The 17,776-nt window shown below is 37.1% G+C and overlaps 1 protein-coding gene across 2 annotated transcripts in view; it reads left to right on the forward strand.

The window, feature by feature from the left end:
• Positions 1-17,776, forward strand: part of POLA1 (DNA polymerase alpha 1, catalytic subunit) — a 184,703-nt gene that overhangs the window by 55,633 nt on the left and 111,294 nt on the right. For both annotated transcript variants that reach the window (XM_062488096.1, XM_062488097.1), the window contains 4 exons: positions 10,298-10,330; positions 11,880-11,972; positions 15,349-15,554; positions 16,778-16,910. In XM_062488096.1, coding sequence (XP_062344080.1) covers positions 10,298-10,330; positions 11,880-11,972; positions 15,349-15,554; positions 16,778-16,910 — 465 coding nt within the window. The remainder of the gene's footprint in view (positions 1-10,297; positions 10,331-11,879; positions 11,973-15,348; positions 15,555-16,777; positions 16,911-17,776) is intronic.

A 17,776-nucleotide genomic window follows, 5' to 3' on the forward strand; every position in this document is an offset into this window, starting at 1 on the left:
TTATAAACATTGTTAATGTTTTAGAAATCTAGTTTTGTGCAAATGTATTTTGAATTCTTTACAAATGAGATAACAGTAGGTCTAAATGACAAATTAAAGATTTAAAAAATAATCAGCATGCCTCTCTTGTAGTAATGGATTTATGGAGGTAGCATGCTTAAGTTGCATTTGTAATTAAGGTTTTTCCATCATTAGAATAGAAATGTATTCCTGTTGAGCAGTATCTTTTTATGTGATTTATGTGGATTGAATGAGTGGCAAAACTCCACTACTTTAATCTGTTATGTGGTTAAAAGTCAGTATTTGGATTGGATTCCTAGAGGGTCATGCTGAAAGGTTAAATACATTAGTCTGTTTTCTTAGTCTTCAAATTTCCATTTTCTTTACAAGTAACAAACAAATCCATGTCCTGTGGGATTGTACAATGACAACTTAGCAACTTGGCTTCATTAGTAATGAAGCCATACTGCTGTTAATTTCAAACCCCTAAATACTGAAATGGGTGGGCTGTACCTGGAGTGCTGAACAACAGACCAATGCATAAAAGAAACTTCTGAAATTGCAATTTCTTTGCTCAAGTTCACAGTCCTGAAAAATTTAACTGTATACCTTTACAAGCCACTAGCCTCGTTCTGTTTTTAAAAAACTGTACAAGTGGCCTGGGTTATGAGACAGACTACAAGTGGCATTAAAAATGCCCTATACTACAATTTTAGGTGATTGACCAAATGACCATAAACTGCTAAATAACTGGAGGCTGATAATAAGGTGGTCCCTTGCAGGAATTTGCTTTTACATGAAGCTCATCTTTTCTCAATTGGAGTACTCCAAAAGTTGTACCATGGAACATATTTCTGTTTCTGCAGGAGCTGTCCATTATCAAATATGGTTCCATCCTTAGGTCTTAGGTGTTTATATTATATGTGGTGTGGTGAATGTCTGTGGATAGGCAGTAGCTTCTAATGCCATGCAATTATTTTTTATTCCTGTGCATCCTTACAGGAAAACCTGGAAGATGAAGTTGCCTCAATCCACCCTACAGTCCCTGTTCTTGACTTAGCGTTGCAAGCCCTATTTAACAAGCGATTTAGGATTGTTAACTAGTAATTTTCTTTTGTAGTTTAAGAATAGTTAAAAAGCTTAAATGAGCCTTTTGAAAAAATGTTATTTCTACATTATACATCTTACAATTGTTTGGCTGGCTAGTAAATTTTATTTCTGACATGGTTTGTGAATGCTTACTTTGTTCCAGAACAGTCTGTCATGTCCTGAGGAGTTTCTGTCTTGGGCTTTGGTTGGTTGCTGGTTTTGTTGTCAGACATATCTAGAGAATTCAGGAAGCTCATTTTTAAGAGATAATCTAAAAAGTCTGTGTCTGACTCTGACAGTCTGTCAGGAGCTCTTTCCATCTTGTATCCAATCCAGCTTCTTCAAGTGCTGTAAAGAAGTCACACTGAACAAATCAGAACTATGACTGAGACTTCATGTCATTAACCATGTATGTTCCTCATCATATTTTCAGATCTTTAGAGCAATCACTAGGTCCTGCCTGAAGCAGGAAACGTTAAGCGTGCCATGTAGAGCTGGAACTGTTTCACAGCATCACAGAAAATGCTGAGTTGGAAGGGACCCATCAGGATCATCAAGTCCCTCTCCTGGCCTTGTGCAGGACAGCCCAAGAGTCACACCCTGTGCCTGACAGCATTGTCCAAACACTTCTTGAGCTCTCTCAGGTTTGGTGCTGTGATCACTTCCCTGGGGAGCTGCTCCAGGGCCCAACCACCCTCTGGGTGGAAAACCTTTTCCTGATATCCAACCTAAACCTCCCCTGACACATTCCAGGCCATTCCCCCTGGCTCTGTCGCTGTCACCCCAGAGCAGAGATCAGTGCCTGTCCCTCCTTTTCCCTTTACAAGGATGTTGTAACTTCTGGGAGGTCTCCCCTCAGTCTCCTCTTCAGGCTGAGCGGACCAAGGGCCCTCAGTGACTCCTTAGAAGGTCCCTGGCACCACCTAAGAAGGCTTTTACCACTCTGGTAAAAGACTTGAGAAATGTGCACACAGAGCTCTGTCTGGAGGCTTGGAGGAAGTGTCCCAGAAGCACAAGTTTGTTGGACTGAAGATTCAGATGCAATGTAAGACAGACTGGCAGGGAGTGGTGTTCCAGGCTAACAGCAGAGAGGAGGAAAGTCCATAAGCATTTGTAAAATAGCCTGCATAAGTAACATACTGTGGAAATATATCATAATTCTTTTTATTACTACTCTGCGGGTAAATGGAAAATTAAAACTGTGCTGGGATTCTTTTAAGTGCAGTTGTGAACCCTTTAGGCAGTCATATACATTTGATCTCTCATCTTTTGCATTTCAGTAGCTTTGGTGGAACCTTGAACATTGCAGTAAGCTGAATGTACAGGAACTTCTTGCTTTTAGTCATTGAGGCTCACAAGCTGTCTGGTCTGAAGCAGATTATTTTGGAGTCTTTCAGAATGGTCCTTTAGAGCAGAGAAATGGTCTAGGAAGTGCAGGAGCTTTGTCTGTAACACTGTGCTGGAGGCACTCCCTTAATCACATTGATATGCTTGAAGAGGCCCCCTTGCTTTTGGTTACAAGGTGCTTCCTGTTCACATATCCCACCCTTTGCTTGCCAGCGTGGACATGCACTCCTGTCCCTCCCAGTGCTGGTTCAAGCCTCTCTTACCAGCCTGGCAAGCCTGTTGGCATGGATAATTTTACCCCATTTGGGCAAATGGATCCTTCCTTGTCCAAGCAATTCTTGGTGGCAGCACCAGCTGCAACCACGGAGGATGAATAAGTATTGTTTAACTTGATAAAAACACCTGTCGTGTTGTCTAAATATATCTAATTTAATGAAACAAAATTATATGCTTTATGAAAATCCTGCATGACATTTAAGAAATTAGGTAAGAGAACTTTCTTTGGAGGCTAATTAGAGGCTAAAATACTTTACTGAATTTGCATAAATGTTGCTTTGATAGACAATCACTTAGTCATAATGAAAGAACAGTTCTAAAGCAGTTCAAACCACTTAAAAAGATTTTTTGATGGACACAACATCCACACACAATCTATTCATTACCAAGACTACCATGTCCTCTTATCTCCTATAAGATATCAGGATCATTTTCAGTGGATATTACCTGTATGTAGTCTGAGATTGCCTTGTTCTGTTTAGTGTAGCTATTGAAAAATGCCCATGGTTCTTGAAGAAAAAGGATATATTGTTTGTTCAGTATAAGGCCTTTTTCTTTTAAGAATACTCATCAGGTAGTGCAAGTGTGTTCTACATCTGTTTTTCTCTTTAGTACTTGCGTGTCTTGTCCCAGGCCTTCCTTTTTCTTCAAACATGCAGGTTGTGGTTATTACTTAAAATATGCTGGCCGGGAGAACCTTAGAGAAGTTTTAATTCCAGTTTTTTCTTTTTATTAAAAAAACCAAAACAAAACAAAAAAACAAACAAAAAAAACACCCCAAAAACAAAGGGGAGGAAGACTTGATTTTCAGGGAGTTTGTCATCTTCTCAGATAGTGCACTGCATTTACCTGCTGCTTAAAAAATGTTCAGTCTTTGGAATGTTAGTTTTATTTCTTTTTCATCTTTATGGACATACTTGATGTTTTGGAAAAACCATATTCTCTACTGATTTTGAGACATATTTCCTGGTTTCTCCAGGGCTTCTAGTTATGTCTATGAGAGTAACTTTTCATGGAGATGGGAGTACTTCCCATGGAATGGGAATTGAGTACTTCCATTTTTGTCACTTCAGGATTGAGAGGCATGCTTATGTATTTCAAAGATGACTTTTAACATTGTATTTTAAACCTGTTGTGGAGGATTGTATGGTTATTATTCCCTGCTCTGGAATAGATTTTGCTGTTATTCAGAAGAAAATTTCTGTTCTTTGGTTTTAAATATGAACTGGATTCTAACTTGTCTGAGGAAAAAGGAAACCTTTGCTTATTAGTAATTAATTTCAATTATTTTTTGTTGTCATCTTATTTTTTCTAGTGAAAGACTGATTATATTTTGCTGAATGTGTTAAACCTGTTCAGTTTGGGAAATAAAGCAAAGTAAAGCTTTCATGTCTAAATGTTTGTTCATTCCACTGAAACAAATGCTGTTGTTTTCTCTGTGGAGAATATACTTGTCTATATGCATTTAAATATTGAATAACTTAACACATGTTTTGGTTTTATTAGGAAAGAGTAAATGATGCTTGTCATATTCTTTCTTAATTAGAAGTGGTTTTACTTGTGGCTTGTGATACAGTTGCAGTCATCTTTTTAGGCAAAGCTACCTTTGCATCTTGTAGTTTAGTACAACATGTTTGTCAAGCACATATTTATTTAATGCTTCGGAATAAAAAAAAATACAAGTTAATGAACCAAGATTTGAGTACGATATTCTTCAAGAGGTTTTAGGTGCTGTTGATCTTGTTTCTTCATTGAGTGAAACAGCGATCCCTGTTCCTTCATTTGTTTTAGGTGTTCAGTTTTGGACGAGTTAGAAAGAAAATAACTCCATGGGTGTGCTGTGAGCCCTGGTACTTCTCTAGGAGCTGTCCCTGTGTTTGGTTTCTCCGGAGGTTTAGGAGATGCCTGGGCTGTACCAACATTTTTCACAGCTAGTTATCACATGGACATTGTATTCCTGCTGCTTCTGGGAACACAGAGCACTTCTGGGAAGTGGGTCAGAGCCAGATCAGTTACCTTCTATGCACTCAAGTGTTCCATTTCGTTGTTGAGCACTCTGTTTCTCTGTTTCCAAGATTAAAATCTTTTCCAACACAGAAGTTTTTGTGTGTATATGGAGGGGTTTTTTTGTTTGTTTGGTTGTTCTTTGTTTGGGCTTTTTATTTTATTTTATTTTGTGGTTTTTAAACTTTTGTTCAGTGCTTTTAAGAGTATGTTTCATTATTCTTTCTTTCATCCTAATACCAAAATAACCCTTTCCAAAATAGGAAATTTTTCCTTTTGTTTAGGATGATTTGTAACATATGTTGTGTAGAAGAATCAGTAGTTTCACAGCTTAATAAGAAGAAAGAAAAACAAAAGGAAAAAAGAAAAACAATTCTGGTTCTCCCCTTCTTTTCAGTGAAGCCCACCACAAGTACTTGAAATAGAAGTACTGTAGAATTTTAAGGTTATTATCATTTCTGGCACCAAGGGAGCATTGGTTTCAAATTTTAATTTGATTCACATAATCATCTGTGTTTTACTGTCACCTTTGCATTTCTTGTCAAAATGTGACAGAATTACACATACTTTTTTTTTGTATTGAGCACATTTCTATTGCAGCCTTTTTGGTGTGTCTTCTGTTATTTGTGCGGCAAAAGATTTTACCTTTTCTTGGCATGCAAAGATATGTCACTGGATCTTTGTGTACACTGCTTTAGCCCTTAGGTTTTGGTGCTCCATCCAATACTGCTGTTATATGCAGAAGCTATGAAAGTTGTATTAGTGTCTGTCAGCTTTGCTGGGTGAAGTGTGAACAGTTAATTTCAGCATTTCTGAATAAAAACAAAACCAAAACAAAATAGAAGGGAAAAGTTTTGCAGTTTGGGGTGTATTTCTCATACTCTTAATGTTTCTTTAGAGTGTGCATTTTGGAGAAGTGTAACGTTGAATGTATTGTCTAAGTACAGCAAATACTCAGTAAAAGCTCTTCGAAATGAACAAACTTATTAACTGCTTGAATCTGATCACTCAAACTTTTATAAATTAGGTCCATTTTCTGATAAAAAGACTGAATTGTGATTCTTCATTGTCTGTGGCAAACAAGACCTCCATCTTTATTTCGCTTATGCTTAGGGCATATGTGCCTTTTTGTCCAGCAATAGAAACCTTTTCTGAAAATCCTTCCTAATAAAATCTTTTTACAGCATCCTGTGACCGTGGTTTATCAGTGCTAAAGTCTACTTAAGGCAAAATCCTAGCAAAGCTGATGAATAGGTTACAAAAAAAACAGAGGTTCAGAAATACTTAGATTAGTGAGCGGTGTTACTGGAACAGTTTTTCCAGCTCATTTATTCCTCTGTCCCATAGGAAAGAATAGCTAATATGAATTACTAAAGCAGGTGACAGAATTATTTTCTTACCGTATAATTGCAGAAGTTAAATAAATGAGGTGGAAAATTGTATCAGGTCTACTCTAGATAACTACAGATAGTTTTCAAAAATACAGTTTTTTAGAGGGCCTTAAGGCTGCTTGTTTTTCTCTATGTGCAGAGTGAATGTACAAGGAGTGGTGTGGGCTTGGTTTGTTTGTTTGTTTGGGTTTTTTTTTCTTTTTTGGTGTATGCTTCTCTGGTACAGTGTTTTTCTAATGGTCTGCTCTTAAGTCTTCCCTTCTGTTCCTTCACATCTGTGACCCCAGGATGCAGCAGAAAATGTGTGTTTACAGGAGAAATCTTCGTATCTGCATATTAGTTTTGTATCCTGTCTCACTGGTTTTTAACTCTCGTATCTTAGCTTGTGTCCACAGCAGCATCCTCTCATCAGAAGGTACACTTCAGAGGTTTTTAAATAAGGAATCTTAAAAAATACTCAATATCATAAATAATAGTAAAGTTGTTCTTTTTATATTTACTTACTTTAAATCATTCCCCGTCTCAAATCACAACCTCATTTAGTTAAGTAATTAGTTAGTTGAGGTAAGATTAGAACAGGGAATTTTGCAGTTTGATGAGGGCTTGTCTGCAATTACAGTCTTTAGATTTATATTGACTTGCAGTTCATGGGTGAGAGAACGTGTGTTGCTAGTCTTGCTTTTATAAGAAAAAAAGTTAAGAGTTTCACAGATGTTCACTGTACTGAGAAGTTCACAGGTTTTTAGAAGTATATGTTTGCTAGGGGCAGGGGGCATGGCTGTACAGATGGGTTGCCAGGCAGTTAATTCTTCCTACTTGGAATAGGAGACAATCCGGCTCTCATAAGCAGTGCAGTATTATTTGCAAAAGGAAACTACCCAGTACCATTTTCCCTATTCTCTTCCTTCTTTCTTCTGTCTTCCTACCTCCCTTTCTCTGCTCTGCATTTCTGAGAAACTGCTCAGGATTGATATGATAGCAGAGCTGTCATTCCCTTTAACAAAAAAAAAAAAAAAAAAAAAAAAAAAGTCACTTTTATTCTAGGTATTTTAATAGAGTCCCATTAAGGATGTATTGCTGACTGAAATATTGGCATGAAGGGCTCTCACTGAGCTGAGCCCAGGAATTAAGAAGTCAGGAAATGGGCTGCTGCATTGCTAAAGAACCTTGTGTGACACAGTATCTCCTGATTGGGGGGATCATTACTGCTATTATGACTCGACTTGCGTAGGAATTTTAAATTTCATCTGAATGTCAGTAATAACCCTCTTAGCAAATTATCCTGAATAAAATCACGAAGGCATTTTATATAATAGGTGTTGAATTACTGGATAGATTTGCTAATTAAATACTCTTTGTTCTGCTGCAGTTGACATTACAGGGTAAGATCTTGAACAATTATTCTCAACAGCTGTACTTTGTTAAAGAAAAAATTAACTACAAAGTTTATTTTTTTTCTGCACTTGAAATTGGCAGATTTTTGAAATGTGCTTGAAAAAATTCCATCATCCAGTTGGTAATGAGAGGATAAATATGCAGGTGTTGCTGTGAAATCAGATAACTACTGACTGCCTTATTAATGAATTTAGCAATACTTGATAACCTTCTGTTTTGTAGCTGTTGGCACTTACAAGTGATCTCCTGTCAGAACGGATGGCACTAGCATATGCCAGTCACTTGATGAAGATAACTTGTCTGTGACCCTCTTGTTGTGATTACTTACACCCACTGCTGTCCTCAGGGATGAGAAGTGGTTATTGCACAGCCAGACAGTTTTTTTAGTAGGGGGCATTCCTTTTTAAACATTTTTTTTTAGTTATCTTTCTCATTATTAATAGATTTATTTCATAGAAAATGCCAGGGATTATCAAGGGAAAATTGTTAGGCCTTCCTTTCTTTTCAGTATAAACTCTTCATTTTGTTGTAATTTTTCAATTTTGTTTCAGGGAGTCCTGTTTGCTTTTGGAGTACTAAGGGAGATGTATAACCTTTCTCTGTAGGAGTTAGCTAATAAGTGAGAGGAAGTGTTGTGAGGTGGTGAATATGTTAGAATTTTGACTACTTTATATGAAATTTGGTATCACGTACCAGTGACATGTCTTTAGAATAATTTCAAAACTCCATAGAAAGGTGGTTGGGTCGAATGTCTGAATCACTCACTAGGAGATGAATAGGAGTGGAATACCTTTTCTTTAAACTTCCAATTAAAATGGAATTGTGTGTCTGATTCAAGTGACAGGTACAGCCTAGCAGGAGTCTGCAGTTAAGGCTCACTGTTTTCCTGCTCTATAAAGAAGACTGAGGACAGCTAAGGTTTCTGCAGTTCTGGACTTCAGCAGAGTTCAGGCATCACATTGTCTGAGTACATAGTTTGCAGCACCAGTGAACGGTCTTTAAATCAACTGGATGTTTTAAAATTGACCCAGAGTGTGTAAATCCATGGATGTCCATATGTGCTTGGGGAATAACCCTGATAAGAACATGTGTTATGAGTGTGTCAAAGTTGCATCATAGTTTGGAACTGAACCTAAGTGCCTTGAGGGGAATGCAGCTTTCAGTGCGTAATTGCAGACAAAAAGCATCATACTTCCACAGTGGTTGCGTAAATGTTCTGAAATACTTCAAACTTGCCATTAGTGTTTCAGGAATTGCATGAGTGTTGTCATCCAGTTTGTGTGTTGTTGTGTAGAGATGGAGATTTCACCTGTTTCAGAATTCCTTGCTATGATAACATCACAGTAGTCAGGATTCTTGGCTTCATTATAGACTCCTTGGCCTTAAGAAAGTAATGATATTTCCCTGAACGTGATCTTACTCCCACTGAGTGTGGGCGGCTCTTGCCTGTTTGTCTGTCCCTTTTCTTTCCTCATCCCTGCTGATTTCTACTGCTCAGCTCCCTGTCATAGTCGTCTTGACTACAAGTCCTTTTGGAAAATGTGGCCAAGGAGTATTGCAATTTAACATTAAAAATAGTAAAGGTGAGACTTGGTTGCTAAATGTGATATAAGCTGTTGATAGTATGTTGCCCAACCATAGAGTTCCAAATTGTTTGGGTTCACCTAACAGACTCTGATCTATCAGTGCCATCACATGTGGTTCAGATTAATCCTTAAGAAAATTTAGAGTATAAATATATATGACTAGCAGGGTTAGCTGAAGAAAGCTGTGGTTTGTGCTGAGTGGCAGTGGAAGGGACTGAAATCAGGGAAGTGAAATCTGGAGCTGTGTGCCAGAGCACCAGGATGTTGATAAGAAGGAAATGGGGAGTACAGTGGAATCATGGCCAAGTGGCTGAAGGAACGGAGCAGATGTTGGTTCTCATGCAGCTGTGCAGAATTCACCAAGCTCTTCCTGCTGCTGCAACTGCCCATTTTTTTTATTAAGCACATTTGATTGTCCCTTTTCTGGGCTGCAGCTGTACCTGTGGCTTCAGATAAGGTGCTCTCCCCACCCTTCACTATGCTGAGCGCTATCAGAGATAGAAGCAGGAGCCTACTCACATGAGGTCTCTTTAGCTATTTCTCAGGTTCAGAGAGGTGCTATTCAGAGCATTTGGGGAACTTGGGATGCATTCTTGGTTGAGGAACAAGCCACTTGGTTATACCCATTGATTTAAGATCTGTATCCTGTCTTTATCCCAGCTCCTTGTCCCAGTTCCGTTCCATAAGGAGTTTGCTATTTGATGACCCATTTTGAGATCCTTACAAGGGTAATCAACATTTTGACTAAGTCTCGTTAAGTGAGCACCATCCAGGCTGGACTGAATAAGACAGGATATTTTTGGTGAAAAAATTCAACAACATCAAGGGATAGGATGATGGATGTGAAGGCGACAACTGACCTAAATTACTGGAAGAGGCTTAATTCTGGCACTTGCTGATTAGGTTGTATTTAAGCCATTTGATTCAGTGTTCTTTTTTTCCTAAGGTAGAATGTGTGCATGCACATGCAATTTTGAGATTTGTTTTAATCTTGTTTTAGGGGAGTTAATAATAGCATTAATACGAGGTCAAACAAGAATTTACTCATGTAATAGGAGTATTGAGGTGGCTGTGTGTTGCCAGGAGAGATGTGGTTTGCTTTGTTTTGAAAGGTGAGAGCATTTGGAGTTAGCAACCTAATGGATATGTTTGCATGTGTTAGCCTGTAATTATATCATACGCTAATCTTTGATTATTTTTTTATTTCAGATTTTGATGCATACCAAGGAGATGGTGCAGAAGGTAATGCTGAGCATTTTCATTAAACAACAACACTTAAAGAGCACACCTGGTGAAATTTTTTTATTCTAGGAGAACTGTAACCCAAACAGACCTGAAATCACTTCTTAGGATGCCTGGTTTACAAATGTAATCCTTCCTGATGGATTATAGCTTTTTTCTTTTCCCACCACAGATATGATCTGGACCCTGCTTGAAGCCTGTGTGGGACTGTTTCAAGCAAATTAGCAACAGTGCTAATTAGAGTTTACTCATAGACCTGTTACACCATGTGTTCTAGTGGTTTATTATGGTTTATTTCTTGGCATCCTTTAAACTCTGTCACAGGGTGTTTTTTTGACTCTGTGGAGTTTATGGACACAGCCATGTTGCAGAATTTACAGCTGCATTGATTTTCTGCTACTGAAAATGTCAGGTTTTTTTTTTTTTTAAATTAATATTACGCAATTAGATGCATCTGCCAATTTTGTTGTTGTTGTGACATTTACTGGTGTTTGAAATTTTTCTTCCCACCTTTTTTCTTGCTATGCCTTTCATATGCACCTCAGGCTTTTTTATGTTCCTTAGTTTGTCCATTATCCAGCATATTATGGAGGTTTGGCTGGCATTTGAATACAGTCTTCTCCATGCAGGGTATTTAAATTGTTACAAGAATCAGAATCAGAAGTGATGTGAGGGGCAGAGTGGTCAGTCAAAGAGTAAATGTTCAGTAAATGTTTGTGTTCATCTCTGGGTGTAATTGTTCAGTAGTTCAACCTGGAAGATAAGACTTGTGGGTCATAGCAGCTAGATCCTTATCCAGAAGGAGCATTCCCTGAAAGATCTGCTTCCCAGGGGAGGACAAGCACGGGTGGATGAATTAGCAGAAGTTAAAGATGGGAAAGGGAAGATGAAAATATGAAGCCATCTGCATAATCTGAAGTGAAGAAAGGCAGCCTAATCTGGACTGTGTTATGGTATTCTCATTTGCTGTCATCCACCAGCAAATGCTTTCACAGATTTGTTTGAAATAGAGACTCTTAAGTATTTTTTCTGTTTTGTTCCCCAGTAGTATTGTGATGGCTGCAAATGGGATGGGATACCTGACTGTGGTATTACCTTTCAGACACTTTGGCTGGCTGCCTTGTCTCAATTTGTCCAGCAGTCTTGTGGAAGTGAACTTGTGTCTTAGCAGTCCACATTTATTTCTGATTAGAGTTCCTGCTGTTTCTCAAGATCAGATTTGTTCACTGACTTATTTTTCTAGTAATTTTTTAGTAAAATTTTACCTATATATTACGTACACGACTGGACAGTGGTCTTTTTAACTTACCAGTAGCTGAAGTTTCTTTATTCTCTTTAAATTAAAAAAAATGTTTTAATGAAATGTACAGACCTATCAATAAAAAATTATTTTGTTGCATTTCACGTTTTCTTGCTAGCATGTGTTTTAGTGTTTAAGGGATAGTATATAGATAATGATATTTTTGAACCTTGAAAGTTATGTGGGACTTGTAGAAGATGGAGTGGTTCTTTTTTGTTTTTCAAAGCAATTTTTTGTTTTTTCATTTAGATGAACCTTGAAGTGATTTATGGAGACACAGATTCCATTATGATAAACACTAATAGCACCAGTTTGGATGAGGTCTTCAAGCTGGGGAATAAGGTAAGGAACTTTTTCTTTTTTCAGATACCCCACATAGGTCTGTGTTGTTACTCTGAGTGGAGCAGATGGTATTAAGAGAGGATTCCGTGGCACAAGCAGAGAATATTCCTTGAGAAAGAACTTCACAATGTATAGAACCTATGAAGTAGTAGAATCTCAGAGTGCTCTTTTTCAGGTGTAGCTATTCTGTGCATTTTTAAAAGTGATTAAATGAAACATTTCATTGCATAACAAGCTTTTTTTCGCTAATCCTGAAGTAGCAGGAGATTATCTCAATATAATCAAAATATAAGGTGCAATTTCTCCTCCACATTAATTTCAATTACAACATGAAGAGTTCTGATTTTTTTTCATGAGGGATGTCTCTCAGTTCAGTTTTGTTTAGTTATGTAATTTGTGTGACACTCAATAAGTTATCAGATTTCCAGTGGTAGAGTCAGACATTAATTTCTGTGATATACCAGATACAGAAAAGGTCTGGTTGATTAGGAGCTGGCAGTCAGTGATGTGGAAGTTGTGTGGTTCTCTGAAATTGTGGAAGAAAAGCGAGAAATGTTTCAGAACTTTCTAAAGAAAATAAGTAAGAGAAGCTGTTTTTGAAAGATGGAAGACTTTGTGATGAAAATGAGAGCCATGGAAACTCTAAAAATCCTAAAGAAAGCATAGACATATAGTATCATATTAAGCAAAAGTAATTTCATTTTAAGGCAGAGAGTAATTCCAGGGTTTATTAGAATACTTCTACCTTCATGCTAGTGGGTAGAAGTAGATGCATTCAGGAGCAGAAAATGAGGTAGTATCTTGATGACATAATTGAGTAGCAGGAGGGCTGCTGGCATAGTAGAAAGCAGTCTTTCTTTTTTCTGCTGCATACAAGATTATATATAATTTCAAGTGTATATACAATAGTGCATAAGAAAGTTTAATCTTACTCCAGTTGTCTGTGTGGTTTCATTCTGGTTTAATTTTTGTCCCATTTGGTGGCTAAACATTGCAGAGGATAGTTAAATAATAATAACTTATGAAACCTGTCAGGGTAAGCATAATAGGTTAAATACTTCTGAATTAGAGTCAGGTTTTCTGAGAGAATAGGTGTGTGTTTGAACTTGTCAGCTATTTAATGAGAGTAAAATTTTAAGCTCTTTTAATCCATTGTACTTCTGTATTGTGTATCAGTTGAAGTTTTTTTTAATTAAAAAAAGAGCAGAAAGATTTGTTTTGATTAAAATCAAGTACAACATATAAGAACTGTAAAAGTAAATAAACATACCTTGTAAACCAGCACAATCAAATTTGCAGACATTGTGGGTTTCATTATTCTTTCTGTGGCAGAAAAAGTGATTAATATCTCTCATTTCACATGTTCCTTGTTTGTTTGTTTGTTCCTCAGGAAAGTGACAGTTACTTTTTTTTGTAAACACTTTGATCATTTGCATTTTCCTTGTTTTGAGCAATTTGTATTAAAAAATCAGGATAAATAATTGTCTGTTTTGGTGAGGAACGCTCTCAAGAACTGTCTGCTCCACTGCATAATAATTTAATTCCCAAAGTTTTATGTTCAGGGGTGAGGAATATTTACATTGCTTTCACTATACTTTTACTTTAATGTAGACTGCATGGTAGGCACACAGATTTAATGCAAACAATTACAGTGAGAGCAGTTAGTTAGAGTTCCCCTCTACTGATATAAAGTGTGAATTTATGGGTTGTCTTCAGCAATGAAGCATTCCTTCAAGAGATTAGTTTTGTTTTTTTATTGGAGAAAATTCTCTCACGTGCTTTCTGAATTCCCCCATCTAATGTGTATGTTCTCTCCCACTCTTAACCCTCCATTATTTATATCTATGTCCTTTTTAGTCATTACATAGCAGAAGTTTTGTTTCCTCATTTTCTCTGCATCCTTGTGAATCAGATTTTCCAGTACATTCAGTACTGAACTGTTGCTGTGTTTTTGAGCACTTGGTTAGTATGCTGTAAAAAAGGAAAACTGAAAATTGAAATGGCAGAAAAATGTTCAGAGGAATTGTTTTACTGTTTAAAAAAAGAAAATACGAACCTCATAGGCAAATGGTTTTTGCCTCATCATGTCCTTCAAAATGTAAAAATGTACAGGGGATATTAAAGTAATGGTAATTCCTGCAATAGGGAGAACAGAGAACTAAGTGAGAAAAACTAAGTACACACATATATGTATACATATAAATGGAAAGTTTGTAAGGAAGATTTTGGTTAAAATGGTAATCTGAGTTCACAGCTAGCTAGGAAACCAATTAGATTTTATGCTGAATGTCCTGTTCTTGGTGAGGGTATCTGTTAGATGGCAGAAGAACTTGAATGCATATCCAACTTCAGTGAGACATGGGAAAAGGATAGTTCATAGTTGGTGGTAAAAGTGAATATGGATACTGAAATCAACAGGAAAAGTAAGTTGTAGAGGAAAGAAAGGGTAGAACATGAAGACAGGACAGGACACCTGGCATCTACAGATACTCTGTTGAAGAATGTCAAGTAAAAACATATGAAGAAAGAAAAAAAAAAAAACAAGAGGGAAACTTTTAGCCAAGTCAGTAGGTGGGTAAATGTCTACTGAAACCAAAGTTTGTTATTGAAGGTTCATGCTGTTTTGAGCTGTTGCACTTCCGTCCCCTTAGAATAGAGGTAAGAGATATTGGTACTATATTAGACAATGTATCAGTGTCATTTGAAGCTTTTCTATATGGATAAACCAGCCTGTGTATAGAAAAACAGCACCTTTTCCTCTCAAGGAAATCAGGCTATAGAAAAGGTAGGTATATTGTGGGAAAGGGTAAAAGAAACTTGCCTGTTTTTCCTAAGCATGTACACGCAGAGCTCTGGTCTGCAGTCATAGTTCTTATCCCCTCCCTGGTTTAGGGTGAGAGTGGGAAGAAAGAAAGGTGCCTTAGCAAGATAGCTTTTCTATAAGGCTATTTGCATTTTCTGTCTAAGTGACCATCTCTGTTTTTGCCTAGTAAGTAGATTCCTACTGTGAAATCCCTTGTTTGCTTAATTTATGTGAGAGGTTAGATGGAATTCTACTAAAACGAGCTGGAGTCAGTTATCTGCGAGGTCACTTCAATCCCATGTTTCTCTGCCTTGTTTAATTTTGTTAAGGAGTTAGATGTACCAGTGCTGTAGATGCTGGAAAAGTCAATGTGTGAACCTTAATTTTAACAGCTCGTTGTTATTAGTGTGTAATTAATTAATGATATTTTACCAGTCCTTAAAATGTGTATGTACATACACAGGATGTAATGCAACTTGTTTTAAAACTTAAGAACAGTGCATTTAGATATGGAAGTTGAATTTGTCCGCAGTTAAATTGTTGCATTTATTTTTAATGTTGCTGCGTTTGCAGATTAAAAGTGAAGTGAACAAGCTGTACAAATTGTTGGAAATTGATATTGATGGAATTTTTAAGTCCTTGCTATTGTTAAAGAAGAAGAAATACGCTGCTCTGACTGTGGAACCAGCAGGAGATGGGAAATACGTAACTAAACAAGAACTGAAAGGGCTGGATATCGTCCGGAGAGACTGGTGTGATCTTGCTAAAGAGACTGGAAAGTAAGTTTCTTTGTGGCATGGTCTTCTTTGCTCTGTCCTAAACATGTGATACTGTGTTTCCTGAAGATCACAGGTTGGTAACTACCTTGGTGTTAGAACGTAATTGATCTTTGTAGGAGATGGTGAAGGTTACCTCCTGGTATTGGTAACAGATTATACCTGCGAGTCCAAATGTCTCCTAATTTCACTATCTGTTTTTGCCATCTGCTGTGGAAGCTGTGCTTTTCAGTTGTCACAGTGTTGTAAATACCGTTTAATAAACCAGAGCTGAAACCTAGTGAAGATGGTAGATGCTGTCAGCATTTGGAGTTGTAGGTTCTAGGTCAGATGTTTTATTTCCTAGATGGGTAAAGAAGCTGGTGATCAGCACTTTCAGCACACTCTAAAAAAGCTGGAATTACACTGGGTGCAGCCTGAGGAGGTGATCCCTTTCCCCAAGACTCCTTCTCTTTCCTTTTGCCATGAGATTCCTTTGATACTTCATTATTATGGATACTGCATTGACAATTTATTAATTGTCAATACTTTAAATCAGCTGAAGTAATACATTTAGCACCATAGAAAGAAAATTAGAGAGAGTGGAGAGGTGGTCATCTGGGTGCTGACTCATTGTATAATGCCTCTTGAGAACTTAAACAGCTCATAGTCCAAATGTATCCAAAAAATGAATACTTTTCACATCTGTAAAAATACACCACACACTTGCTTACTGTTCTTAAGACTTGCATTTTCTAAGAAAAGATGCATCATAATAGAAGCAAATTTTTCCAAGTTAGGAATGTATTAGTAATTAAAGCTATACAAATGTTGGAGAGTGTTCTTTAGTGACTAACTCTTCTGCAGCTGGCACATCTTCCAACCACATTTTGCAGCAATAGGCAAGACTTTGCTTACTTGGTATGTTCTCTTCTCCCCCATCTTAAGATACCTGCTGTGGAATAATAAATGGAAAAATGATATGGCAGCAGAAAATAGAAAGTTGCACTCAACCATTCCAAATCACTGTTTTGCATTAGAACTATTTGCAATAATTTGCTTTTAGTAAAATAAGTAAATAAATAAAACATAACATAAAAGATACTGTCAAATTTCTGTACATTTTTCATCAGACTTCATCCTTGGGCTCTTCAATGTCTAGAGAAAATCTGGGGGAAGAGAAGATTGTCTGTTGTAATGGTTTTGCATGTGCCAAGCTTTTCGTAATTTTTGTACTGTTTTTGCAGCTATGTAATTGGTCAGATTCTTTCTGATCAGCCCCGAGACATAATTGTGGAAAATATTCAAAAGCAACTTGTAGAAATTGGAGAAAATGTGGTCAGTGGTCAGATCCCAGCAAATCAGTTTGAAATAAACAAGGTAAGTGATCTTGCAGCTCTTTTCTGTCTCAGAAAAACTTTACTGTTCCTAAACATATTGACTGCTGACAAAAATATTTTTAATCCTTATGGTTTGGAATAGCAGGAGTTTTATTAGGTACTGAATAGTTCAGGACATGCTGCAAAGTTCCTACAATATGAGGGGAAAAACAGCCCTACTGGGGCTGGAGGCTCCAGAATAACAACTTTGTGTCTTGTCCCATCCTGCTGTTTACCAGGTTCATTCTGCACTTTGAGAATGACCTGATACTTTCAGGAGAATTTTTCTTCTAAACTGTTGCTTTATATTTCAGGCTTGAAATGCATAAACTGAAGAATGCAGTGGAAAAGAATGAAATACTCCGTTTTCTAGAAAACCCTTATAGTATTTCCCAGAAAGCTCCATATAGCAAAGCTAATAGTCATTTTGAGAGCTCATTCAAGACTTCCCTGTGACAAGAAGACTGCTTTGTCTACAGCAGTTTTAGCAACAGTGTTGTGGTTTTAGGATTTTTTTTGTGAATCCTCAGTGATAAAAGCTGTATTTTTAGCTTCAGAGACTTCCCTTTCCTGCTAGGGGGATGTTTCACCAATGAACTGGGTATTTTCATGCTCCTCTTATGCTTCTAATAGAAGAGGTCTATCAACTGTCCAGCCAAAGTCCTGTTTCTTTCTTTCTTTTGGACATCTGTCTACTCTGTAAGACTGTTTTAATCACTTAAGAAATGTGTCCAGATTGTCATGTGAGTGTAGAGAAATCACTGAATTTTATGGTTGACTTACAAAAAGAATGTTCTGATGCAAATCTAAGAGCACTTAGTGTTCCAGTAAAAGATACATGTAGCAGAATGGTCACTTTAAATTCCT

Source organism: Cinclus cinclus, chromosome 2, assembly GCF_963662255.1.
Source record: "Cinclus cinclus chromosome 2, bCinCin1.1, whole genome shotgun sequence".
NCBI lineage: Eukaryota > Metazoa > Chordata > Aves > Passeriformes > Cinclidae > Cinclus > Cinclus cinclus.